At 44.2% G+C, this 27,034-nt stretch overlaps 1 protein-coding gene across 1 annotated transcript; it reads left to right on the forward strand.

Moving 5' to 3' along the window:
• Positions 1 to 17,187: 17,187 nt before the first annotated feature.
• On the forward strand, positions 17,188 to 26,752 carry LOC106587655 (thrombospondin-1). Its single transcript, XM_014176268.3, has 22 exons — positions 17,188 to 17,437; positions 17,588 to 17,668; positions 17,823 to 18,382; positions 18,650 to 18,725; positions 18,947 to 19,039; positions 19,144 to 19,253; positions 19,579 to 19,704; positions 20,345 to 20,441; positions 20,732 to 20,905; positions 21,011 to 21,187; positions 21,275 to 21,448; positions 21,552 to 21,832; positions 21,954 to 22,172; positions 22,272 to 22,379; positions 22,536 to 22,695; positions 22,785 to 22,903; positions 23,412 to 23,646; positions 23,834 to 24,061; positions 24,181 to 24,452; positions 24,564 to 24,661; positions 24,776 to 24,915; positions 25,029 to 26,752. The coding sequence occupies exons 2-22, from the start codon at positions 17,605 to 17,607 to the stop codon at positions 25,034 to 25,036; spliced, it is 3,519 nt and encodes a 1,172-aa protein (XP_014031743.1). The 5' UTR covers positions 17,188 to 17,437; positions 17,588 to 17,604; the 3' UTR covers positions 25,037 to 26,752.
• Positions 26,753 to 27,034: the final 282 nt, after the last annotated feature.

Consider the following 27,034-nt stretch of genomic DNA (forward strand, 5'->3'; position numbering starts at 1 on the left):
AGACAAAAGTTTGAACACACCTACTCATTCAAGGGTTTTTCTTTATTTGTACTATTTTCGACATTGTAGAATAGTAGTGAAGACATCAAAACTATGAAATAACACATATGGAATCATGTAATAACCAAAAAAGTGTTCAACAGAGTAGCCACCCTTTGCCTTGATGACAGCTTTGCACACTATTGGCATATTGGCAAAGGTTGGATACTTTGAAAAATCTCAAATATAAAATATATTTTGATTTGTTTAACACTTTTCTGGTTACTACATGATTCCGTATGTGTTATTTCATAGTTTTGATGTCTTCACTATTATTCTACAATGTAGAAAAGAGTAAAAATAAAGAAAAACCCTTGAATGAGTAGGTGTGTCCAAACTTTTGACTGGTACTGTACACATGAAATGAGAAAAGGCCGAGCAGTTGCCATACCAGGCCATGATGCAACCAGTCAGATGCTCTAGATGTTGAAGCTGTAGAAACTTTTGAGGATCTGAGGACCCATGACAAACCTTTTCAGTCTCCTTAGGGGGAATAGGTTTTGGTGTGCCCTCTTCACGACTGTCTTCGTGTGCTTGGACCATGTTAGTTTGTTGGTGATGTGGACACCAAGGAACTTGAAGCTCACAACCTGCTCCACTGCAGCCCCATCGATGAGAATGGGGGCATGTTCGGTCCTCTTTTCCTATAGTCCACAATCATCTTCTTTGTCTTGATCATGTTGAGGGAGAGGTTGTTGTCCTGGCACCCCACTGCCTGGTCTCTGACCTCCTCCCTATAGGCTGTCTCGTCGTTGTCGGTGATCAGGCCTACCACTGTTGTGTCATCAGCAAACGTAATGATGGTGTTGGAGTCGTGCCTGGACGTGCAGTCATGAGTGAACAGGAAATACAGGAAGGGACTGAGCACGCACCCCTGAGGGGCCCACGTGTTGAGGATCAGCGTGGAGGATGTGTTGTTACCTACCCTTACCACCTGGGAGCGGCCCGTCAGGAAGTCCAGGATCCAGTTGCAGAGGGAGCTGTTTAGTCCCAGGGTTCTTAGCTTATTGAAGTGCTTTGAAGACACTATGGTGTTGAACGCTGAGCTAGTCAATGAATAGCATTCTCACATAGGTGTTCCTTTTGTCCAGGTGGGAAAGGGCAGTGTGGAGCGCAATAGAGATTGCATCATCTGTGGATCTGTTGGGGCGGTATGCAAATTGGAGTGGGTCTAGAGTTTCTGTGATAATGGTGTTGATGTGAGCCATGACCAGCCTTTCAAAGCATTTCATGGCTACAGACGTGAGTGCTACGGGTCAGTAGTCTTTTAGGCAGGTTACCTTAGTGCTCTTGGAAACAGGCACTATGGTGGTCTGCTAATAAGATGTTGGTATTACAGACTCGGACAGGGAGAGGTTGAACATGTCAGTGAAGGCACTTGCCAGTTGGTCAGCGCATGCTCGCAATACACGTCCAGGTAATCCGTCTGGCCCTGCGGCCTTGTGAATGTTGACCTGTTTAAAGGTCTTATTCACATCGCCTGCGGAGAGCGTGATCACACAGTCTTCTGGAACAGCTGGTGCTCTCATGCATGTTTCATTTTTATTTACCTCGAAGCGAGCATAGAAGTAGTTTACCTTGTCTGGTAGGCTCGTGTCACTGGGCAGCTCTCGACTGTGCTTCCTTTTGTTGTCTGTAATGGTTTGCAAGCCCTGCCATGTCCGATGAGCGTCAGAGCTGGTGTAGTACGATTCGATCTTAATCCTGTATTGACGCTTTGCCTGTTTGATGGTTGGTCGGAGGGCATAGCGGGATTTCTTATAAGCTTCCCGCTCCTTGAATGTGGCTGCTCTAGCCGTTAGCTCAGTGCAGATGCTGCCTGTAATCCATGGCTTCTGGTCAGGGTATGTATGTACGGTCACTGTGGGGGTGACGTCATCAATGCACTTATTGATGAAGCCAATGACTGATGTGGTGTACTCCTCAATGCCATCGGAGGAATCCCGGAACATATTCCAGTCTGTGCTAGCAAAACAGTCCTGTAGCTTAGCATCTGCTTCATCTGACCACTTTTTTAATGATCTAGTCACTGGTGCTTCCTGCTTTAATTTTTGCTTGTAATCAGGAATCAGGAGGATAGAATTGGTCAGATTTGCTCATTCAATGCTGTCTTAGTGCTGGTCTCAGTCTGTGGTGGTATGTAAACAGCTACGAGAAATACAGATGAAATCTCTCTAGGTAGATAGTGACATACTCTACCTTATCGTGACATACTCTATCTACCTCAGGCGAGCAATAGCTCGAGACTTCCTCAGATGTCAAGCTCGTCAAAACGAGTAGACCAAGGCGCAGCGTACTTAGAGTTCCACATGTTTAACTTCTATGGGCTAGGTGGGATGCTAGCTGCGGGACACAGCCAGTGAAATATCAGGGCGGAAAATTCAAAAACAACAAAATGTCATAATTCAACTTTCTCAAACATGCAACTATTTTACACCATTTTAAAGATAAACTTCTCGTTAATCTAACCACATTGTCCGATTTCAAAAAGGCTTTACAGCGAAAGCAAAACATTAGATTATGTTAGGAGAGTACATAGACAAAAATAATCAAAACACAGCTAAATGAAGCACTAACCTTTGACGATCTTCATCAGATGACACTCCTAGGACATTATGTTACACAATACATGTATGTTTTGTTCGATAAAGTTCATATTTATATCCCAAAACAGCATTTTACATTGGCGCGTGATATTTAGAAAATGTATTCCCACCAAAACGTCCAGTGAATGTGCACATCAATTTATAATAATACTCATCATAAACGTTGACAAAATATATAACAATTATTTTAAGAATTATAGATAGACTACCCCTGGATGCAACCACTCGGTCAGATTTTAAAATAGCTTCACGGAGAAAGCACATTTTTCAATATTCTGAGTACATAGCTCAGCCATCACGGTGAGCTATTCAGACACCCGCCAAGTTCGGGGCAACCTAAACTCAGAATTAGTATTAGAAATATTCTCTTACCTTTGCTGATCTTCATCAGAATGCACTCCCAGGACTGCTACTTCCACAAGAAATTTTGTTTTTGTTTGAAATAATCCATATTTATGTATAAATACCTCGGTTTTGTTCGTGCGTACAGATCACTTATCCAAAGGCATAATGCGCGAGCGCGGAACAAGAGACGAAAAGTCAAAATGTTCCATTACCGTACTTAGAAGCATGTCAAACGCTGTTTAAAATCAATCTTTATGGTATTTTTAACGTAGAATTGCGATAATATTCCAACCGGACAATAGCATATTCATTCAAGAAGAAAAAGAAGGAACGGCGTGCTCGCGTGACCGCGCATATCCAATCCCTTTGTTGCCAGGCAGACCACTCAGTAACTGAGCTCCTATTATCTGCCCAGTGACAGGAAAATGCTCAAACCACTTTCTGAAGGCTTTAGACAGCCAATGGAAGCCTTAGGAAGTGCAACGTCACCCCACAGACACTGTAGCTTCGATAGAGAATCAAAAGAAGAACTACAATTCTCAGACTTTCCACTTCCTGCTTGAATTTTTCTCAGGTTTTTGCCTGCCATATGAGTTCTGTTATACTCACAGACACCATTCAAACAGTGTTAGAAACGTCAGAGTGTTTTCTATCCAAATCTACTAATAATATGCATATTCTAGCTTCTGGGCCAGAGTAGTAACCTGTTTAAATTGGGTACGTTTTTCATCCGGCCGTGAAAATACTGCCCCCTAGCCCAGACAGGTTTTAATAAATAAGAAACTCACCAAAAACAATACAGGAAAAAAATGAAACGTGACGTTCTGGGCTGCTCACAGACAGCTGCACAAAAACAAGATCCCACAACTAAAGGTGGAAAAAGGGCTGCCTAAGTATGGTTCCTAATCAGAGACAACGATAGACAGCTGCCTCTGATTAGGAACCATACTCGGCTCAGCACAAAGAAATATAAACCATAGAATGCCCACCCCACACCCTGACCTAACAACCTAGAGAAATAAACCATCTCTCTCAGGTCAGGGCGTGACAGTACCCCCCCCCCCCCCCCCCCCAAAGGTGCGGACTCCCGGCTGCAAACCTGAACCTATAGGAGAGGGTCCGGGTGGGCATCTATACTTGGCGGCGGCTCTGGTTCGGGGCATAGCCCACACCCTGCCCGCTGATCCCCCCGCTTCTGTGTCGCCGGAGGAACCAGACCGTGGATCATCGCCAGAGGCTCTGAACTGCCGACCGCCTCTGAAGACTCTGGGCTGCAGGCCGCCGCTGAAGACTCTGGGCTGCGGACCGCTGCGGAAGACTCTGAGCTGCGGACCGCCGCTGAAGACTCTGGCCTGCGGACCGCCGCTGAAGACTCGAGGCTGCGGACCGTCGCTGGAGGCTCCGGACTGGGGATTGTCGCTGGAGGCTCCGGACTGGAGAGCGTCGCTGTAGGTTCCGGACTGGGGACTGTCGCTGCAGGCTCCATGCCATGGATCATCACGACAGGTTCCACGCCATGGATCATCACTGGAGGCTTTGTGCCATGGATCATCAGTGGATGCTCCGGGCCATGGATTATCACTGGAGGCTTCGTGCCATGGATCATCTCTACAGGCTCCGGGCCATGGATCATCCCTACAGGCTTCTTGCCATGGATTATCCCTACAGGCTCCGGGCCATGGATTATCACTGGAGGCTTCATGCCATGGATCATCACTGGAGGCTTCCTACGTGGAGCTGGAACCGGTCTCACCGGACTGGGGAGACGCACAGGAGACTGGGTTCGCAGAACAGGCACAGGGTATACTGGGCCGTGGAGGCGCACTGGAGGTCTGGAGCTTAGGGCTGGCACACCCCGTCCTGGCTGAATGGTTATTTTAGCCCAGCAAGGGCGGAGCGCTGGCACAGGACGAACTGGGCTGTGCTGGTGAACGGGGGGTACCGTGCGTAGAGCTGGCGCAGGATAACCTGGGCCGAAGAGACGCACTGGAGACCAGGAACGCTGAGCCGGCACACTTCTTCCTGGCTTATGGCCAACTCTAGCATGGCAACGGTGAGGAGCTTGCACCGAGCGCACCGGGCTGTGAGTGCGCACTGGCAACACAGTGCGCATCACCGCATAACACGGTGCTTGCTCGGTCACTCGCTCCCCACGGTAAACATTTTTGGGGGGGCTGCCTCTCGGGCTTCCTTCATTGCCGTGCCTCCCGATCTCATCGCTGTTCCTCCCTCGCTGCTTCCACCTGTTCCCATGGGAGGCGATCCCTTCCGGCCTGGATCTCCTCCCACGTCCAGGATCCTTTGCCGTCCAGGATGTCCTCCCATGTCCACCTCATCTTCCCCGTAGGCGCACGCTGCTTGGTCTTCTTGTGGTGGGATCTTCTGTCAAGCTCATCAAAATGAGTAGACCAAGGCGCAGTGTACTTAGAGTTCCACATGTTTAATAAATAAGAAACTCACCAAAAACAATACAGAAGAAAACGAAACGTGACGTTCTGGGCTGCTCACAGGCAGCTGCACAAAAACAAGATCCCACAACTAAAGGTGGAAAAAGGGCTGCCTAAGTATGGTTCCTAATCAGAGACAACGATAGACAGCTGCCTCTGATTAGGAACCATACTTGGCTCAACACAAAGAAATATAAACTGCCCACCCCACACCCTGACCTAACAACCTAGAGAAATAAACCGTCTCTCTCAGGTCAGGGCGTGACAGTGCACCAGTTGTTATTTACAAAAATACATAATCCACTGCCCCTTGTCTTACCAGACGCCGCTGTTCTATTCTGAAGGTACAGCGTATAACCAGCCAGCTGTTTGTTGATAGTGTCGTTCGTCGTTCAGCCACGACTTCGTGAACCATAAGATATTACAGTTTTGAATGTCCCGTTGGTAGTTTAATCTTCTGCGTACGTCATCGATTTTATTCTCCAAAGATTGCACGTTTGCTAGTAGAATGGAAGGAAGTGGGGGTTTATTCGATCGCCTACAAATTCTCAGAAGGCAGCCCGCCCTCTGGCCCCTTTTTCTCCGCCATCTCTTCACGCAAATCACGGCGATCTGGGCCTGTTCCAGAGAAAGCAGTATATCATTCGATTCAGGCTCGTTATACTCATTAAAGGAAAAACAATATTCTGCCAGGTCGTGGTGAGTAATTGCAGTCCTGATGTCCAGAAGTTATTTTCGGTCATAAGAGACGGTAGCGGCAACATTATGTACAACATCAGTTAAAAAAATAAGTTACAAACAACGCAAATAAACACAAAAAAAGCACAATCGGTTGGGGACACATAGAACGTCAGCCTTCTTCTCTGGCGCCATTTCCCATTTCCCATAATTGGCGCATAATTGGCCCAGCGTCGTCCGGGTTTGGCTGGGGTAGGCCGTCATTGTAAATAAGAATTTGTTCTTAACTGACCTGCCTAGTTAAATAAAGGTTAAATACTAATAAATAATAAATGCAACTTCACCACACTGTCTGTGTGTGTGGACCATTTGAGATTGTCAGTGATGTTTACTCTGAGGAACTTAAAGCTTTTCACCTTCTCCACTGCGGTCCAGTCGATGTGGATAGGGGCGTGCTCCCTCTGCTGTCTCCTGAAGTCCACGATCAGCTCCTTCGTTTTGTTGACGTTGAGGGAGAGGTTATTTTCCTGGCACCACTCAGCTAGGGCCCTCACCTCCTCCCTGTAGGCTGTCTCGTCATTGTTGGTAATCAGGCCTACTACTGTTGTGTCGTCTGTAAACTTGATGATTAAGTTGAAGGTGTGCATGGCCACGCAGTCATGGGTGAACAGGGAGTACAGGATGGTGCAGTGCACGCACCCTTGTACAGTAGGGCCCCTGTGTTGAGGATCAGCGTAGTGGGTTGCCTGCCAGGAAGTCCATGACCCAGTTGTACAGGGTGGGGTTCAGACCAAGGGCCCCAAGCTTGATGATAAGCTTGGATGGTACTATGATGTTGAAGGCTGAGCTATAGTCAATGAACACCCTTGATATTTATTGGAAAGTAGCATCTAGTTCATCACCGTGCACTTTTACCACCCTGTGAAGTTCATCATAACGTATTTAATCTGTAGCCTAATAAACGATATGGTTTCCCGAGTGGTAGAGGACCACACACCATATCATCACGTGTCTCCAAGTTTACTTCGATATGATGGGCATTATATCAATATTTGTGCATAAAGGAATTTCCACTGCTATTTCTCGCGTAATTAATTTTACAGACAAAAAAAACTACCATGTCTAACAAACAAATGATCTGTCAGTATTTATACAATTGTACCTAAACTTCTCTTTTCCATCACAGCTCTCCTGATTTTTTTTATACACTATGACTTTACTCGCATTAAAACTGTGGATGGAAATGTTGTTAATGTCAAGACATTCTGAGGATGCTAATTATATTTTGGAGAGCATGCCTACATGAGACTTTTGAAGTAGCCTAATTAGAAAGAAACATTGTGACTGGTTGTGTTTATGCCACATATAAAAGGTAATACATTTAAAAGTTTAATAATAAATATTTAGGCTATATTGAAGAGCAACGTTCTAGGTGCACGTGGAATAGACGCTCGAATTGGAGAGGAGGTAGAGCAAGCGTTAAGCTTTCCTGAATAACTGGGCCTGCCAGGAGCATATGTGGCCACATTACTATAGGACGACCTGGGAGAATGATGATATGGAACAGACAGCGCATCTCAGCATTAGAAGACAAAATACAGCCAGACTGGCCTGCTACTGTGCCTTTTTAGACCTTATAAACTGTTGAGAGTACACCCACATCTGATCCAAATGGAATGAAACATTTAAACAGTAGTGGAAAAAGTACCCAATTGTCATACTTGAGTGAATGTAAAGATACCGTAATATAAAATGACTCAAGTAAAAGTGAAAGTCACCTAGTAAAATACTACTTGAGTAAAAGTCTATAAGTATCTGGTTTTAAATATACTTATGTATCAAAAGTAAATGTAATTGCTAAAATATACTTACCGTAATTTCCGGACCATTAAGCGCACCTGAATATAAGCCGCACCCACTGAATTTTTTTTTAAGTATTATTTTGAACATAAATAAGCCGCACATGTCTATAAGCCGCAGGTGCCTACCGGTACATTGAAACAAATTAACTTTACACAGGCTTTAACGAAACACGGCTTGTAACAAAAATAAATAGGCTTTAACGAAACACGGCTTGTAACAAAAAATACAAAATTAGCAGTAAGCTTTAGTTGTCTTTTTGCACTGAGTCAATTCCTCACGCTGCTGTTTCCAACGTCTTATCATCGACTCATTAAGACCTAGCTCCTGTGCAGCAGCTCTATTTCCTTTTCCAACAGCCAGATCAATCGCCTTCAACTTGAAAGCTGCATCATATGGATTTCTCCATGTCTTTGCCATGATGAGGGTGACAAAATGACTACCGTAATCAGAATGATGGGAAGTTTGAGAGCGCTCGATTTAATCTAAACAGGCAATTTCATTGGTCTAATGAAAGCTTCATGCCGCCAAAAAACTGAGCACGTCACAGAATGTGTTTTTTTGGAGAAAAAACATTTGAAAGCGGGAAAAATCCATATATTAGCCGCGTCATTGTTTAAGCCGTGAGGTTCAAAGCAGGGAAAAAAGTTGCGGCTTATAGTCCGGAATTTACGGTAAGTATCAAAAGTCAAATAAAAAATATGAATAATTTCAAATTCCTTACCTAAAGCCAACCAGACTGCACAATTTTCTTGTTTTTTTTAGCCAGGGGCACACTTCAACACATTTACAAATGAAGCATGTGTGTTTAATGAGTCCAGTAGATCAGGCAGTAGGGATGACCAGAGATGTTCTCTTGATACATGTAAGTGCGTGAATTGGACCATTTTCCTGTCCTGCTAAGCAATCAAAATGTTACATTTTGAATGCTTAGCAGGACAGGAAAATTGCCTATTTTCACTGCAGCCTAGAGTAGGATTTTGTGCTTACTTGAAGACAATAACGCAAATATTCATTGCATTGTGGTGTTGTAGGATAGTCTATGTAGGATAACTGTATTGTCCCTAAACAAGATCAATAGGGAGCTGCATGTCTCATGTCTTCACTGTTCTTTCATGCGCAATGATGCACTTGTCCTCTCCACTGCCTATCAGCTATTCCTATTTCTTCTTGTGGATTCATATTGAACATTTATGCAGCTTTGAATGTGTTTATGTGTGGTATGATTGCTAGTTAGCCTATTGCAGATATGGACAAACAATCCACCTACCCCTATTGTCACTATGAATGGTGGATAGAGGGCAGGATAGACAGTGAGACTAGTAGACTATATTGACCTGTGGTATAGTAAAAGTTAGCGGCGGAAAAGTGTAGTGCATAAGGGAAGTACCAAAATAATTTGTTATAGGGAAGGTGCATGCAAACAGATAAGGATGGAATAAATTATATAGTAAAACCTGCAACCTCCTCATGTCCACATCTGGACAAGAGGAACACCTATGTGAGAATGCTGTTCATTGATTACAGTTCAGCGTTCAACACTATTGTTCCCTCCAAGCACATCACCAAGCTCAGAGCCTTGGGTCTGGACACTACTCTCTGCAACTGGATCCTGGACTTCCTGATGGGCAGACCACAGGCTGTGAGGATTGGCAACAACACCTCCTCCACACTGACTCTTAACACAGAGCTCCCCCACTGGTGTGTCCTCAGCCCTCTGCTGTACTCCCTGTTCACCTATGACTGTCTGGCTTTGCACGACACCAACTCCATCATCAAGTTTGCTAATGAAACCACAGTTGTAGGCCTGCCACCCTGGGTCCTCTCCAAATACTACCACTGCACCATCGAGAGCGTCCAGATCAGTTGCATCATGGCCTGGTATGGGAATTTCGCTGTACATGACGGCAAGGCCTTTCAGCGAATGGTGAGGACGACCCAGTACATCACTGGGACTGTGTCCCCACCCATCCATGACATCTACTTGAAAAGGTGCCTGGGGAAGTCCCACAGCATCATCAAGGACCCCACACCCCCTCCCTTACCGTCGGGCAGACGGTATCGGAGCATGAGGTCTGATACCAACAGGTTCAGAGACAGTTTCTAACTACAAGCCATCAGACTGCTGAACACTTGAACTGAACTGACCAGCTGACTCTCACACACACACACACACACAGACATACACACATCCACAGACACACACACACACATTCATGCTACATACACATCACAACTGCTGCTACACTTTCCCCAATCCCTCCATCCCTGATACATGTGACCATATTGTACTGTAAATTGTGCCTTCCTGTATTATACTTGTATTATACTTATAGTAAAATACTGTATTTATTCTATTCTACTGAGCCATTTACTTTATGTTCATATTCTTATATTTTATTATTTCTTATTGTTGTGGCATTGTCAAAAAGGGACCTGCAAGTAAGCATTTCATTGGACGGTGTATACCATGTGTATCCTGTACATACGACTAATAAAACTGTAAACTTGTGGGAGAGGCAGGCTATGCTGGTGTTCTGTACAGTGAAAAGACTGCCCTTGTGTGCGAGCGTGAGCATGTTTGCACAATGTGTGCACCACTCTACGAATGCACTCTTATCATCCAAACAATTAACACCTATGAACATTCAGATTACATTCATGCCATATATGATACTTTGCCAATACTTCTAGGTGCTGTGGCCTTTCAATTAGATTTAAAATGACATAATACTGGTGATACAGAGGTGTTTACATACCAAAAAGCCTACAAACACAAGAAGATAATCCCTACAGCTGCTTAGTTTTAGAACAGAAAAAAGTTTGTACAATGTCCACTGGAAACTCCAGCAGTAGAACAGGAAACATTCTCCCCAAAGCATGATGTATAGTGAAAAGAATCTTGGTGACTGCTTCGTACTAGTAATGTGTTCACATATTTGTCTGCTTTGTGTTTTTTGGGACATTAATTTTCCATTAGAGGTCAACTTAATTCCATAATTCCGTAGTAACATGGATCATGGTACGTTGTTGTGTTTTTGCTATTGTCCAAAAATGTAGTTTTCATTAAGACTGAAAGGACGTCACTGAACAATATAATTAGTCATTCATATGAGTTCCCTTTCCAATAAATCTTCTTCTGAGCCTCATCAGTGTCAGTACGGGAAGTCTCAGAATCATTCCGTTCCATTGGTGCCTTTCAGTCAACAGCAGCTTTTCAACCACTGGCGACAGTCTGAAGTACAGTCTGAATGTCCATGGCACTCAGACAATGTCATCATTATCCACGGTGTGTAGTCGCCAGGAGGACCACTAATGTGATGATACTCCTTGTTGCTCTGCATAACGTAATGCTTCACGATGCATTTACAAAAGACACACTGTGTCTCGGGGTTACATTCAAAATGCTTTTTTACATTCCTGGATTCAGTGGCCTCTCTGGCTAGGAGTTTAGTGGCATGTGGTCTGTCAGCTCATTATTCATCCATACAGTTAACTTAGTACAGTGCATGGACCAGGCAAAGCACAGTGGCAAATACCTTTACCTTGGAAGGCAGCTGATCGTCCATTATCACCAGCTCTGAGCCAATTAGCTACAATGTTTTGGGCTTGCATGTTTGGCGCGCAAGAAGCACTGCGGATGACTTGGTGTCCGTCTTTAAACAATGAGTGAAGACAAGGCCTTTGAAAGAAGTGCATCCAACCTAATCACACTATGACCTCACTTCCAGGAATCGAGCAGAGTCACTGCCACCAATTCATCATCTTCTTCCAAGCATGGCTCCAAGAGGACTCCAATGTTAGCTAACTCACTGCACTGGAAATGCTTTAGCTAAGTTACCTTAAAATATGTTGCCTTAGAGATCAAATCAAATCAAATGTTATTGGTCACATACACATGGTTAGCAGATGTTATTGCGAGTGTAGCGAAATGCTTGTGATATAAAACACATGCTGTATACATTATAGTGCATACGGATAGGCAATGATAGACTATATCTGATTCCAGATCAAACACGGTGTTTGCCAGGCTCTATGGCAGTTTTATGGTGAAAAGATTGAACAGGAGATCATTACGTTATTAAATATGACTTACACAGATCGATCAAGATGGCGGAACACAAGTATTGGGACAAAGTGGAGGAGCAACTCAGCGGGTCGGACACAAGGCATATGTGGCAGGGGAGCCTAACAATTACATATTACAAAAAAGAAAGCCAGCCACATCACGGTCCCCAACGTCAACCTACCGGATGAGCTAAACACTTTTTTCTCAAGATTCGAGCACAATGACCCTGAACTGCCGAAGAGAGCCCTCCATGACAACTTGGGCTACATATTTACAGTCTCCACTGAGGACGTATGTAAGTCATTCAAACGTGTTAACCCTTGCAAGGCTGCCGGCCCAGATGGCATCCCTAGCCGAGCCCTCATAACATGTGCAGACCAGCTGGCTGTTATGTTCTCTGACATTTTCAATCTCTCCCTAGCTCAGGCCACTATACTCACCTGCTTCAAGATGTCCACTATCATCCCCGTGCCCAAGAAAGAGAAAGTAACAGAACTGAATGACTACCGACCAGTAGCACTCACTTCCATCATCATGAAGTGCTTCGAGAGGCTAGTCAATGACCATAACACCTCCTCCCTTCCCGACACACTCGACCCTCTCCAATTTGCCTACCGCCCGGACAGATCCACGGACGACGACATTGCTATTGCACTGCACACTGCCCTTACCCACCTGGACAAAAGGAATGCATATGTGAGGGTGCTGTTCATCGACTGCAGCTCGGCCTTCAATAACATAGTGGCCTTTAAGCTCATTACTAAGCTCAAGGCCCTGGGTCTGAACTCCTCCTGACGGGCCGCCCCAAGTGGTGAAGGTAGGCAACATTACCTCCTCGACACTGATTTTCAACACAGTGGGGCCACAAGGGTGCGTCCTCAGTCCCCTCATGTATTCCCTGTATATCCACGACTAATTAGCCTCACACAGTTCCAACTCCAACACAGTTCGCTGACGACAGTTGTAGGCCTGATTACCAACAACGACGAGACAGCCTACAGGGAGAAAGTAGGCACTCTGACAGCGTGGTGCCAGGTAAGCAACCTCTCCCTCAACGTTAGCAACACTTCAGGTGGAACCAGGCTGGACACACGCCCCCATCCTCATTGACGGGGCCGCCGTGAAGACAGTCAATAACTTTTCATTCCCCGACGTACACATTTCAGAAAGCTGAAACGGTCTAACCACACGGACACCACAGTGAAGAATGCATGACAGCGACTCTTCAACCTCAGGATTGTGAAGAAATTCAGCCTGTCCCGAGGGCCCTCACAGTGTTCTACAGGACCACCATCCAGAGCATGCTGTCGGGCTGCAACACAGCCTGGTACGGCAACTCCACCACTGCAAACCACAAGGCTCTTTAGAGGGTGATACGTGCAGCCGAACGCACCATTGGGTGCACACTGCCTGCCCTACAGGACACCTATAACACCAGGTGTCGCAGGAAGGCCAAGACGATCATCAGGGACCCCAGCCACTCAAGCCATGCCCTGTTGTCCCAAAAAACTGAAAAGACTTCCCAATAGGTTCTACCCTCAGACAATCATGTTGCTGAATAGCCACCACTAGTCAGCTACCTACTTCACTTAGTCCTGCATGTTGGAGCTCGAAGCCTGAGATTTTCACTGAACCCTGCAATCACACCTGCAACCCTGTACATATGACTATTAAACACTCGGAATCACTAAATAGTACATCATTTAGATCAAACCGTGCCAGGCAGTTCTAAGGCCATGGTGAAAGCCATACTTCCCTTGTATGCTTTTAGGGATGAAGCGTGGATTACCATCTGTGATTTACCACGGCCAGCAGTTCAAATTCATTTCAGGACTTTGGCATGTTCCAGAGAACAAATGGCAGAACAAGAAAAGTCTTTGGCCAAGTCTGGCAACAAATTATTTGATGTTCACTGGCTTGGTTCTCATGTTCTCTGGCTTGGTTCTCATGTTCTCTGGCTTGGTTCTCATGTTTAGATGGTTTGGTTCTCAAACTTCCATGGAAGAATCTGGCTGTTTGATGGAAAAGGGGCTAAAGACTGTTTAATAAGGGGAACATATTTTTTTGCCTATAACCTTCATGTCATCTCCCCAACTAGAGCCCTGCCACGTGTTCCCCTGCAACTCTTCACTGTGCTCAAGGAACTGGCCAACAATGATTCAACTTTTATCATCTGGCAATGGTCACCTGCCATTCAAGGTTGCTTGATCCTCCTGAACATGATCCACTTGTGCTCTCACAAATATAAGCCCTGGCACTGCTGTCTTATATTTGCATTTTTGGAGATGATTTATTTAAGTATTCACTCCTGAGCACTCATGTGACAAATGTGCCTCAAGCTAAAACACACCCCCTCCTTCACGCCACACCTCTTTCCGTAAGGACTTCTCATGGTTGCTGCAGTAAAAAGCATGGCTGCAGGGCATAGAGCAGGCTGGTGGAGGTGAGTGCTAATGTGCGTTAACTGACTCACCATGAGTGGTTGCAGATTCCAGGCCTTAGGGCACATGGATGAGGTTCCTCATCTGAAAGTATGCTAACGCTAGCCTGCTGGATCACGCACAGTCTAATAAAACCCATAAACTGCCATTGATCGGCCACAGGGATAGGAGCCCTGGAGCTGCAGGACCAGGAAACTCTCATCACTCATCTGCATGGGGTCAGCATATGGATGGTTAACAGTGAAACACAAATCCATGTGATCCACTAACATGCAGTGTCATGTTTGGAATCTCTGATACATCTGATAGACTTTGATTTTCAAACTGATGTATGATAATGATAGATAATAGTGAACCATTCCTCCCACAACTCATCAAAATGATTTTGCTCACACAATTGAATTGTATTTCTAAAAGTTAAAGAAAGTTAAAACCATACAGCAATTGTCTTCGGAACCATGTCAGTCAGAAACTGTTATGTACATGTATCTACTGTGGCCACAGCAGACCCCAGTCATGGCATCTTACTGAAACAATCATACTCTATTTACCTCCACTCCAGAGATGCACATCTTGATTTTGGCCTCTGCATTTCCTTCAGGAAATTCATGAAGCAGTCTTGTCCAGCTCCACTGACCCAGATGTGTCAAGGTAAAAATCAATCAGCCTGCAGTCTGGTCAGTACCTAGAGACACTGTCATCATTGCTAGCTAAGCCAGCAAAGTATTCAATGGATATAGTTGTAATCAGAGCATAGATCTACTATGTTTAAGTACACAACGTATGTTTATTGCTATATCTAACAGAGTTACTGTTAAGACATTACCGGTCCTGGATGGGAAGGTATTTACAGCAATAGGCAGGATTAATGAATGATGTCATTGGTCATTGCTTCCTTTCTTCAGATACTTGGGAATAATACAGATGGTCAAGGGTGACGCACTGCGTAGAAATTCTTAAGAAAGACTAAACACACAAACTCTCTACCTCCTACCCTAAAAATCATACGTCTCTACTACGCGCGCGCGCGTGTGTGTGTGGAGAGAGAGAGAGAGTAAACACTGCTATCTATGGTCTGTTTCCGCTGCAGTCTGAACTTGGCTTGCTGGGTGGTTGGATGAGTATTCATCAGGACCTGACATGTTCCTACACCAGCCCCTCCTCACACACACACACAACGCCAACCCCGCCTCCCATGCTGTGAGGTCACAAACATACCCCATTTGACACGCTTGGTCACACCTGCGTATGTTCTCTCTGTGCTCCCAACTTGTCTCTGAAATATGAGACTCTATTCCAATCCATCCACCCCACCCTCAAGGGCATTTTCCATTAGAGCATACATTTATTTGACCCTTGAGCACTATTGCATTATCATTTCCTGATTCCCCAAACTACTGAAACACTTATGTGAATAGCCTACTACAGGTCAATAGCTGTCGTAAGTATTCCCAGTCATAAGTCTTTCACATTCCAATGGTATGTATATGCTGCTGGCGGTGGTTCAGGTGTCCAGATGTTGCCTGCACACAATCACACTCAGGGTTCTGTCTATCTCATGTATTTATAGGACCCCCTCTATTTTAGGGAGTAAGTCATGATGCGTCGGCGGTAAGGTGCTGTGAGTCTTCTGCTGTTTGCCCAGAGTGTTTCCATCACTGTCATTGTCTCTTCCTCATTTCTGCTCCTATCCACATCTGGAGGGAAGTTACTTTTCCAAGAATTAGCTAACATTGATTTGGGGTAAAATGCTTAATCTGAAAAAGTGAAATGTGGAACAATTCTCAATCAGGAAAGGGGGAATCTGTCATTACATAATAGGGGCAACCGAAAAGAGGTTTAAGAGGGTTTAAGAATGACTCATAGGCTATGTATGCATGGCTCTACCTTTCACATGATTGGTGATGTCATGTTAGGCAAAGAACCCAAGGAAGTGTTGGAAATGATCAGATACATATGAGGACGATTATTTCCCTTTTTTTGTTTAATTTCTAATACAAAATGAATACATGATCAATAAACATGAACGGTTTCAGTATCAGCTGAAGTGTAATAACGGAATAAAATCCTAAATACCCAAATAAAATCCTAAATATATTCTACTAGTCTGGCCCAAAATTCCTAGTGGCAATAACGTTTTCTGAAGTTATACTTTCTTCACTTTTCTCGTCTTCATGTGAGGATGGAAAGTCTGACCAACTCAAATCTAAACTCATACAACGCCTCCCAGTGGATGAACTGTGAATGGCAAGAGGAATAGATCAGCAATAGGCCTATGCATCCTCTCAAAAATCCAAAATATTCACATTAATTTACATATACATTTGCCGTTAGCCTATATCATATTAAAGTATTATTTTTCCATTTATATATGGCTATCTCAACAACATATTGGCTAACAATCCACATGTTTTTATTTTAAGGGGATCTACATGGTTTATTCTGTAAATCATGACTATTTGTTTGTACATTTTATTAAAAAGAGACAATGAAAATAAAGAGGGAAGCATATTTGACAAAGAATGTACTTTTTACAGGAAACGACTGGTTGGCCCCTGTCCTCTATAAAATATTTATATGGAAATTCGGCTCTGGAATGCATTTTTTTCCTATGTGTAGCCTTCGCCTTGGATATTACTCTCAGCGTCATGAGGTAAGAAGATAAGTTCGTCCCTTTTTCCTTCTGCGATCTGATTGGAGGAGTTGTTGTCTCAGGAATGTCATGAAACTATTGAAATAGCACTTATGTCCACAGTGTTAGTAGAATAGTTTGAGCATCAGAATAAAGAAAGAACAAACTTGAAAAAGAGTTTTCAGCGAACATAAGATTACTAAAACTATTCAACGAAGGGAATACACTTGGAGAATTTAAGAAGAAATAACGGAACAACGAAACTGAAAATCCAGGGCTTTCTTCAACTGATCGATCTGTGATTTATTTATTTTATTCAGGTTGGTCAATTCTAATAATAATATTTTCTTTAAATAACATGTAGCTTTTTAAAATATATTTATTACGTTTTTATAATGGGACTGTAATCTTGAGAAGTGTGTAAATGACAATACCTATTTAACAGTTTTTCTACTTTCTGGTTGAAACAGATTTCTGAGGTTTCAAGATGAAGCCGACAGGAGTATTTCTCCTTTTGGTGCTTTGGAATTGTGAGGGCAGCCGGGTGGCAGGTGAGTTTTTGGAAACTTGGGGAACATTATAACATTTTTGACAATATGCTTTTTAAAATCAACAATGGAATTATTCTGTTAAAAGTTGCTGCAATGTTTTATCTGTGAACTTGAAGTTGCCAAGAGAGACTCACTACAGTTTCTCCCTTCACAGAGATTGGAGATGATAACGGTGTATACGACCTATTCGAGCTTGTGAAGGTGAACAAGAGGCACCAAGGAGTTACCTTGGTAAAAGGCGCAGATCCCTACAGCCCAGCCTATAAGGTCTTGAACGCAGACCTGATCCCCCCGGTTCCCGAGATCTCCTTCAGGGACCTCATTGATTCAGTACAAGCTGAAAGAGGATTCCTTCTCCTCGTCAACTTCAAGCAGTTCAAGAAAACCAGGGGTAGTCTTTTGACTGTGGAGAAGAATGACGGATCAGGACCGATATTCGAAATTATTTCTAATGGCAAGGCGCAAACTCTGGATGTGGTATACTCCACCGGGAACAAGCAACAGGTAGTGTCCATAGAAGATGCAGATCTAGCGACAGGACATTGGAAGAATATCACGCTGTTCATTCAGGAAGATCGTGCCCAGCTGTTCGTAGGATGTGAAGAGATCAATATATCCGAAATAGACGTGCCCATTCAAAAGGTCCTGACGCATGAGGTTGCGGACATTGCCCGTCTGAGAATTGGAAAAGGAGCTGTGAAAGACAAATTTATGGTAAATATGACTTGATTCATGTGTTCATAAATACATTGCAAATAATGTTGTAATTATGTTTAAAAATAAATGTTACACTTCTGAAGTTTATAGCCTAGTTTGAGTAGCCCCAACCTCGTGGATTGCGCACTGCGCAACGTTTGGCGTCCAGAGATGTGATATTATTTTACATAAACATTTAGATATTATGATCCCTAAGGAAATTTTTTGAAAAGTTGTAAACGTGTTAATATGGAATAGCTCTAAATGGAATGTGTATTTGTGCAGGGAGTGCTTCAGAACGTGCGCTTCGTTTTTGGAACCACTTTGGAGGCAATCATGCGCAATAAGGGATGCCAAAGCTGTAAGTGTGATTTACAAAATGATAAATGTTATTTTTGCATTTAAATGTTGGAATTACTGTATAAGTTGATGTTATTCATTGCTTGTTAGTTGTAAAAATCTAAATGCATTTCATTACCAAATAGAATTACTAGTACCGGAATTCTATATGGCCATTAATAAAGTCTCTTCCGGTGGATGTTATTATGCTGTTCATGGAAATTACTGTCTGTCCTCCTCCAGCTGGAACATTGACTGATGTCATGACCCTGGACAACCCAGTCAATGGGTCTAGCCCAGCAATAAGGACTGATTACACTGGCCACAAAAGCAAAGGTGAGACCAGACTTCACTCTGCAGGGACAAGGTCATTTGCTCCTACTGGTCTGTGCTCATGTGAAGGAGGGAGGTGACTAAGTGATTGCTTTTTTCCTCTTTAGAAATTCAGCAGGTCTGTGGCTTTTCCTGTGAGGATATCACCAGCATGTTCAAGGAGCTCAAGGGACTCGGCGTGGTTGTTAAGCAGCTGTCAAACGAGCTCAACAGAGTGGTAAGCACAGAAAGCAGCTGGGTCTGTGCACTGTCATCCTTCCTCCCTCCCTCTCAAGTCTATCTGTTCCCAGTTAAAACCTCTCCACTGCACAGCCACTTGCCCTTGGAATGGCAGGCCCTGACAGATCATAATGGCTGCCATATGAATACACAAATATGTTTGGCTGTCATTGAATTTGTATTTGCTTTAGTTAAATCAAGCTATGTCTTCATCACAATGTTGATTGGTAATGTATTTATACTGGAACCTTGGCTCTGTAAAAGTTTCCATCCTATTGTCTAAACACATGTCCCTCTCTCTCCCTCCCCTCTTCTGTGTTCAGAATAAGGAGAGCACTCTGCTCATGAACCAGATGAACATCCACAGAGGGGTCTGTCTTCACAACGGCATCGTGCACAAGGACAAAGATGAGTGGACCGTGGACGGCTGCACAGAGTGTACCTGCCAGGTAGGTGTCATCACACTTGGTGGAATGCAGTTATTCAGTAACCCAGCCAGTAGTAAACTGTGTGAAAACCAGGCAGTAGCTCCTCAACCCCTTCTGTAATGAGGTGTTAATGGGCTCTTGTGTTTAGGCTCTTGTGACTAGGCAGTGTCTGTTTGCTAGCCTTCACCTCACCTCTAATGAGATGTTTGAGAGAATAGCAACAAAGCAGTAGGGGGGTTCTGCCCTGTCAAACCCCTCTCTCTCTCTCTCTCTCTCACTTTCTCTCTCACTAAGGGTGTTATCGTAGTTATCTATTTGGCTAGGTATCAAGAATGTGTATTTAATTAGTACATCTGCAGAGACCCTCTGTTCTGCCTTTCCCACTGTCACCGTCCTTCCCTCCAGACCCCCAGCACATTGCTTGTCCTGACCCTAGAGCAGGTGCACAGATCTAGGACGGTAGCACAGCGGGGATCCCCCTGCCCCAGCCAAACATCATCCCAATGTTCCCAAACATAGCAATTAGTCCTGGCAAAGCAGCAACCACTTTTGCGCAATGCAAAGTTAAGGGTCCAGATAATTTTCCCGGCCGTCCTTGTTGTAGCCGGACAGCGTGCTCTGGAGACAAACTATTTACTCATTTCAGCAATTCTCTCTATAGAACTCTGCCACTGTGTGTCGCAAAATCTCTTGCCCCCTGATGCCCTGTGCCAACGCCACCGTGCCCGATGGAGAGTGCTGCCCACGTTGTGGAACCCGTAAGTACTCTTCTACTGTTGAAAACAAGCCTGTAACAGTATTGTAGTACTTTTTTGTGAGGTGGACTTTAACTTTTTTTGACAACCTGCCTATCAGGTGTATTTTAATTTGGAAAAGTCTTCCTTTATCATTTGACAGTCATTCACATTCCCTGAGTACCCCTTGGAATGCCAGGTCTCAAATCTCCTGGGCTAAATTTATTCAAATAGACTCTGTTCTTTGAAAATCCTTTGCCCCCCTGGCTGAGCTCTGCAGTGTTAATAGCTCTCCCATTGTCTCTCCCCTCTAGCGAGTGACTACGCTGAGGATGGTTGGTCCCCCTGGTCTGAATGGACTCATTGTTCTGTGTCTTGTGGACGGGGAATCCAACAGCGAGGTCGATCATGCGACCGCATCAACAGCAATTGCGAGGGCACCTCTGTGCAGACCCGCGACTGCTACCCTCAGGAATGTGACAAGCGCTGTGAGTAAACCTACCATTTCTACTCAACAGTATCACTCAGTACCATACATCTCATGTGTACTGTAATAGCACATTAACTAATAATTATGTGTCTGTCCTTTACAGTCAAGCAGGATGGTGGTTGGAGCCACTGGTCTCCCTGGTCCTCTTGCTCTGTGACCTGTGGTGAAGGAGTCATCACCCGCATTCGCCTTTGCAACTCCCCAACTCCCCAGATGGGAGGCAGAGACTGCCAAGGACAGGGCAGAGAGACCGAGGTCTGCCAGAAATCACCTTGTCCAAGTAAGTAGAAGAGCAGCATCTAAACACATGTGCCTATCTATCTGTCTGGAGATACAGCTGTAACTCATCTCTCTCGCTGTACTTTAGTTGACGGAGTCTGGGGACCCTGGTCTTTATGGGACACCTGCTCTGTCACCTGTGGAGGTGGATTCCAGACGCGCCAGCGTCTTTGTAACAACCCCACCCCCAAATACGGAGGAAAGGAATGTCAGGGTGACGGCAAAACATCCCAACTGTGTGGAAAAGAAGACTGTCCTATTGGTACGAATTTTATTAATAGATTATGGCATTTGTTATTTTTACCTAAAAGTGTACAAATCCATTTTTGTTCAGTATTTTAAAATCAATATGCTTCTTCATATAGATGGCTGTCTGTCCAACCCCTGCTTTGCTGGCGCTAAGTGTACCAGCTTTGATGATGGTTCCTGGAAGTGTGGCGCATGCCCAGTGGGCTACACCGGAGACGGCATCAACTGCAAGGACATCGATGAGTGCAAGGAGGTCCGTGACGCATGCTTCACACTCAACGGAGTCCACCGCTGTGAGAACACTGAGCCTGGTTACAACTGCCTTGCCTGCCCCCCTCGCTACTCAGGACAACAGCCCTTCGGGAGAGGAGTGGAGCAGGCCACAGCCAAGAAACAGGTGAGACAAACTCTGGCTACTGCAACAAAATACACAAATGTGAGGATTTCTATTTATTCTAATGCTAGGAGGTCAGCAGCACATCTTAACCCTTTAGTATGTATCTCTCCCTTCCCCCTAGGTGTGCACACCCCGTAACCCCTGCCAAGATGGCAGCCATAATTGCAACAAGAATGCCAACTGTATCTACCTGGGTCAGTTCAGCGACACTATGTTCCGCTGTGAGTGCAAACCTGGTTACGCTGGCAATGGTCACATCTGTGGAGATGACACTGACCTGGATGGATGGCCCAACAAAGACCTCCTGTGTGTGGAGAACGCCACCTACCACTGCAAGAAGGTAGGAAGGATCACACCCCCAGCACTGCACAAAGTCTATCCCTAGCTTCTCCACTGTGTTATTGTGGTTATGGCTCTCTAACCAACCCTTTTTTTTCAGGACAACTGTCCAAACCTTCCCAACTCTGGACAGGAGGATCACGACAAAGATGAGCTTGGTGATGCTTGCGATCAAGATGATGACAACGATGGGATCCCTGATGATAGGGTGAGAGATCAAAACAGGACTTGGTTATCCACAAAGAAACCAAACACAGCAATCAGTAGTCCTTTCTCTTATGGGCTAGAGAAATTGGAGGAGTCAGGGGAAAGCGAGTAGCATATGAACAATGTAGTAATGGTGTTAACTTTTTCAAATTATTAGGACAACTGCCCAATGGTCTACAACCCCGCTCAGTATGATGTGGACAGAGATGACGTTGGTGATCGATGTGATAACTGTGTGCATGAGAGCAACCCCGACCAAGTCGACACAGACAACAACGGAGAGGGGGATGCCTGTGCTATTGACATTGACGGTGATGGTAAGAGATCATCACTCCTCCAACAGACAATGAAATCTCTGTCCTTAAAAGTTGTCATAGACTGATATAAATGTGTGTTCACTTCACAGGCATTCTAAATGAGAGGGACAACTGCCCATACGTCTACAATGTGGACCAGAGAGACACTGACGGGGATGGAGTGGGAGACCACTGTGACAATTGCCCTCTTGAAAACAACCCAGACCAGGTAACTGCAGCTTTCATCTTCTACTACATAAGAACCCAATCTTATCAAATATCTTGGAGGGAAGTAGAACTATCATAGAGCCCCGCCTCTAAGGACAGTAGCCATTGATTGCACCTGTGCTCAGCTTTAATGAAAGACAGGAATGTGAAAATGCGAAAGCTGGGAGAACAATGAGTGCAATTCTCCCCCTCTCCTTATTCAGTCCCCCCTTCTGAATAGATATGAATGTGTATGTGTGTGTGTGTGTGTGTGTGTGTGTGTGTGTAGTCTTGCCACGGTGCAAGGAAACAGGATTCTTGTTTGAAGAGAAATTACTAGCATACCTGAAGACACGGGGGCACTAGGATGAGGGATAGGATAGCACCTCTCATATTGAGGGAGATGACTTGAGTTGAGAGTGGTGAAATACATTCATTATGTCTGAGTGCATTGAAGTAGAGCCACGTTCTCATACAAGTGTGAAATAATGTGTTTTTGTGAAGACTAAATTAATTGTGTTGCTCTCCAGATTGACTCTGACTCAGACCGTGTGGGAGACAAGTGCGACAACAACCAGGACATTGATGAGGACGGTCATCAGAACAACTTGGACAACTGTCCCTATATCCCCAACGCCAACCAGGCCGACCACGACAAAGACGGCAAGGGTGACGCCTGTGACCACGATGATGACAACGACGGTATCCCTGACGACAAGGACAACTGTAGGCTGGCCTTTAACCCTGACCAGCTGGACTCTGATGGTGAGTCACTCTCTTCAGTAGCTCTATCAAACATTGGCGCCATTCAACTGACCTATTGAATGATTCATCTAGAAAGACAAAGTACTCTCTACAGAAATGCAGAGTCACAGAGATTACTATAGGGGTGGTTAGCTTGTTGTCTCCATGAAGAAATGTCTAAGTGCTTTTCTCTGCCTCCTCCTCTCAGGTGATGGTCGTGGAGATGTTTGCAAAGATGACTTTGACCAAGACAACATACTTGATATCTACGATGTGTGCCCTGAGAACTTTGCCATCAGTGAGACGGACTTCCGCAGGTTCCAGATGGTACCGCTAGACCCCAAGGGAACCTCCCAGATCGACCCCAACTGGGTGGTCCGTCACCAGGGCAAAGAACTGGTGCAGACCGTCAACTGTGACCCTGGCATTGCTGTTGGTACGTACTGTAACATATATATAACACCTTAGAAACTAAAGAGAACAACTACAAAACTACCATTCGTAGATTATGGGTCCATTGAGAAAAGTCCTAACCAACCTCTTTATTGTCTATAGGGTTCGATGAGTTCAACGCAGTGGACTTTAGTGGAACGTTCTTTATCAACACAGACAGGGACGATGACTATGCTGGATTTGTGTTTGGGTACCAGTCCAGCTCCAGGTTCTATGTGGTAATGTGGAAGCAGATCACACAGACCTACTGGTCCCACACGCCGACCAGAGCTCAGGGCTACTCCGGAGTGTCCATCAAAGTGGTCAACTCCACCACAGGACCTGGGGAGCATCTGAGGAACGCCCTCTGGCACACCGGTGACACTGCTGGACAGGTATGGTCAGCTTCAGTCCACATTACAAGCCCAAAGCACATAAGAGCAGTGAGAGAGAAAACCACAGGGTAGGAAACATTTCTCATGTCTTTTTGTTATTCCTCCTCTTAGGTGCGTACTCTGTGGCACGACCCCAAGAACATCGGCTGGAAAGACTACACCGCCTACAGATGGCACCTGATCCACAGGCCCAAGTCTGGACTCATCAGGTGAGCTCAGATTAGGTTTAGCTCTGAACTCTTTAGCTCCTCTGCCTTTACTGAAACCACATAAACTCCTGCTTTCATGTGCTAATGATCTCATGTCATCGTCCTTCCTTTCAGAGTTGTGATGTATGAAGGCAAGAGAATCATGGCCGATTCCGGAAATATCTACGACAAGACTTATGCTGGTGGAAGACTAGGCATGTATGTCTTCTCTCAGGAGATGACATACTTCTCAGACCTCAAATACGAATGCAGAGGTAAGATGCTTTCAGGAATGTTTTGTCAAACAAAAAAAATGACTTGCTCATGCCCTTTGAGTCAAAATATGTACAGGGTTTTAACTGATTCTTTCCTTCTCTTTTTCCTCCAGATTCTTAATCAGACTAGAGAGAGGCTCTTAGAAGAATGTATTTACCTGCTCAAATATAAATGTAACATATGACCTGGGACCATATCAATATTACTCTTTATTTTGCGACAAGCACATTGGTGGAATGGAGAGCAAGTGTGTGGGATTGAGGCAGAATGGACATAGGCTAACTGCCTGCCCTATGATGACTAGACCCCTGCACTAACAGCAGGTTGAGCATAACATTGCTCAGTGAAGAAATCAGATAGATTTCTCTGCACTTCTGAATTAGTTGCTATCCCTCTCTGGAGGGAGGTCTAAAGGGAAGAGTATTTTCATTATTTCCGAGCATTACTTCAGATCTGCTGTGGACTCAGAAGGACTTGACTTGTTTCCAAATGAAGAAAGCAGTAGGATATTTACTCCAGATGGGCCAGAGATGCCCCTTAAAGGAACTATTGAGGGACCGTGGACAGTATGGATTGGCTGATTCTATCAATGAGAGTGAATGTTTGTCTGCGTGTATGTTACCCATGAAGAGCTTTGTGATAAAGACACTTAAGCCAATTGTAGTCAAGGCATTAGCCATTTCAAATTCGGTAACTAAGTGGCTTCTAGTAGACCATTGCAGTTCAGCTCAGTATGAAGTATGTCTTCAGGGTTTGACCAGGCTTGCTAAGTGGTTTCTCAGGAAAGAACTCTAGATGATATATGGAAGGAGCACAGAAGCAGGACTAGCACCCAAAGCCAATATAGACTACTAGCGAACAACACAACTGCTATTTCGCCAGGATTCCAGGATGTCTTTTTTTTTTCATCTTAGCTCAGACATTAGTGGAGAGGGACAAAAAACACATGGGCCAGTCTAACCTGCCTTGAGAGGACTATTGTTACCAAGGTTGTACATAAGTTATTATTTATTTTATTTGCTACCAGTTGAGAGTATTGACGCATGATCCTAGAGTTAGGATATCTCTCATCTTTATTCATCTCTGTCTTATTGTCATTAAAACCCGTTCTAAATAACTGGAATCTTGAAACAGGGTATAAATCCCTCTAAAAAAGTCTTCTCAAAGCAGGATGCAGTATTAACTCTCATGCCAACCTTCCAAAATAGACAAATTAGGTGTCATTTAAATCCCATTGCTCTTCTGCACAGTATGTCAGACTTGTGTGCTTGAGAATGTGTGTATATTTCTGATGGGGAAAACAAAGGAAAACCTTCATGTACAAATATTACCTCATAATTTTTTTGATTGAACCCAACAAAACATGAGTACCTTTTTAGCAGCAGTATACATTGGTTGGCTTCTTTTTTTGTGTGTCACTGTAGTGCAATCCTTTTTTTATGATGTATATAAAAGGTTTTTGTAGCAGCAAATTCCCCTAACGTTTTAAAAACGTTTTCTGAAATATGTTGTGCTTTATGTATGTCCTGTGCATTTGTAATGGATAAATTATTGTTATGTTTGTCTGTTCTATGTTATGAGGTTATTTAATGTGTAGATATATGCTATTTAAATAATTTATCAAGAAACGTGACCCGTGTTCCTGATTGTATAAACTTGTTTGCACACTGACATGAGGATGTCTTTGGATATTGTTTTGTTTAGTATTTTTGACTTTACTATTAGTGACGCTTGTCTATAAACATTTTTACCATAGTTTTACCTCCCAAATGCTGTTTATACTTCTACCAGTTATTTTGTAATGTCAACCGAACAATAAATACATCAGGAAAAATATATTATCATTGTTTTTGTCCTTTGCTTGCTTATGGATTTATTTTCAGCTTTGATATGTACAGTACTATGAAGCATTAGACAGAAATAGGTCATGTTCTGTAAACTCTGATGGAATCTATCACTTGAGTCTGGGGAGTCCTTAAAGAAAGGGAGTACCCTTGAGAAGTCAACAGCATGGAAATTTAGGATGAACTAAAGCCCACATTCAATAGGACATTCACACTACAATATCCCCTTGAAAACACGATCCCACACCTAAGGAGACAAGGAATTTAGCAACAA

This window comes from Salmo salar, chromosome 01 (genome assembly GCF_965601325.2).
Source record: "Salmo salar chromosome 01, fSalSal1, whole genome shotgun sequence".
NCBI classification, from domain to species: Eukaryota; Metazoa; Chordata; class Actinopteri; order Salmoniformes; family Salmonidae; genus Salmo; species Salmo salar.

Excerpts from the sequence above, each read along its gene's own strand:
- LOC106587655 (XM_014176268.3), top strand. The coding sequence starts at position 17,605 with ATGAAGCCGACAGGAGTATTTCTCCTTTTGGTGCTTTGGAATTGTGAG. Across the intron at positions 19,254-19,578 it reads CAAACGAGCTCAACAGAGTG|AATAAGGAGAGCACTCTGCT; the intron begins GTAAGCACAGAA and ends TTCTGTGTTCAG. Across the intron at positions 21,833-21,953 it reads AGGCCACAGCCAAGAAACAG|GTGTGCACACCCCGTAACCC; the intron begins GTGAGACAAACT and ends CCTTCCCCCTAG.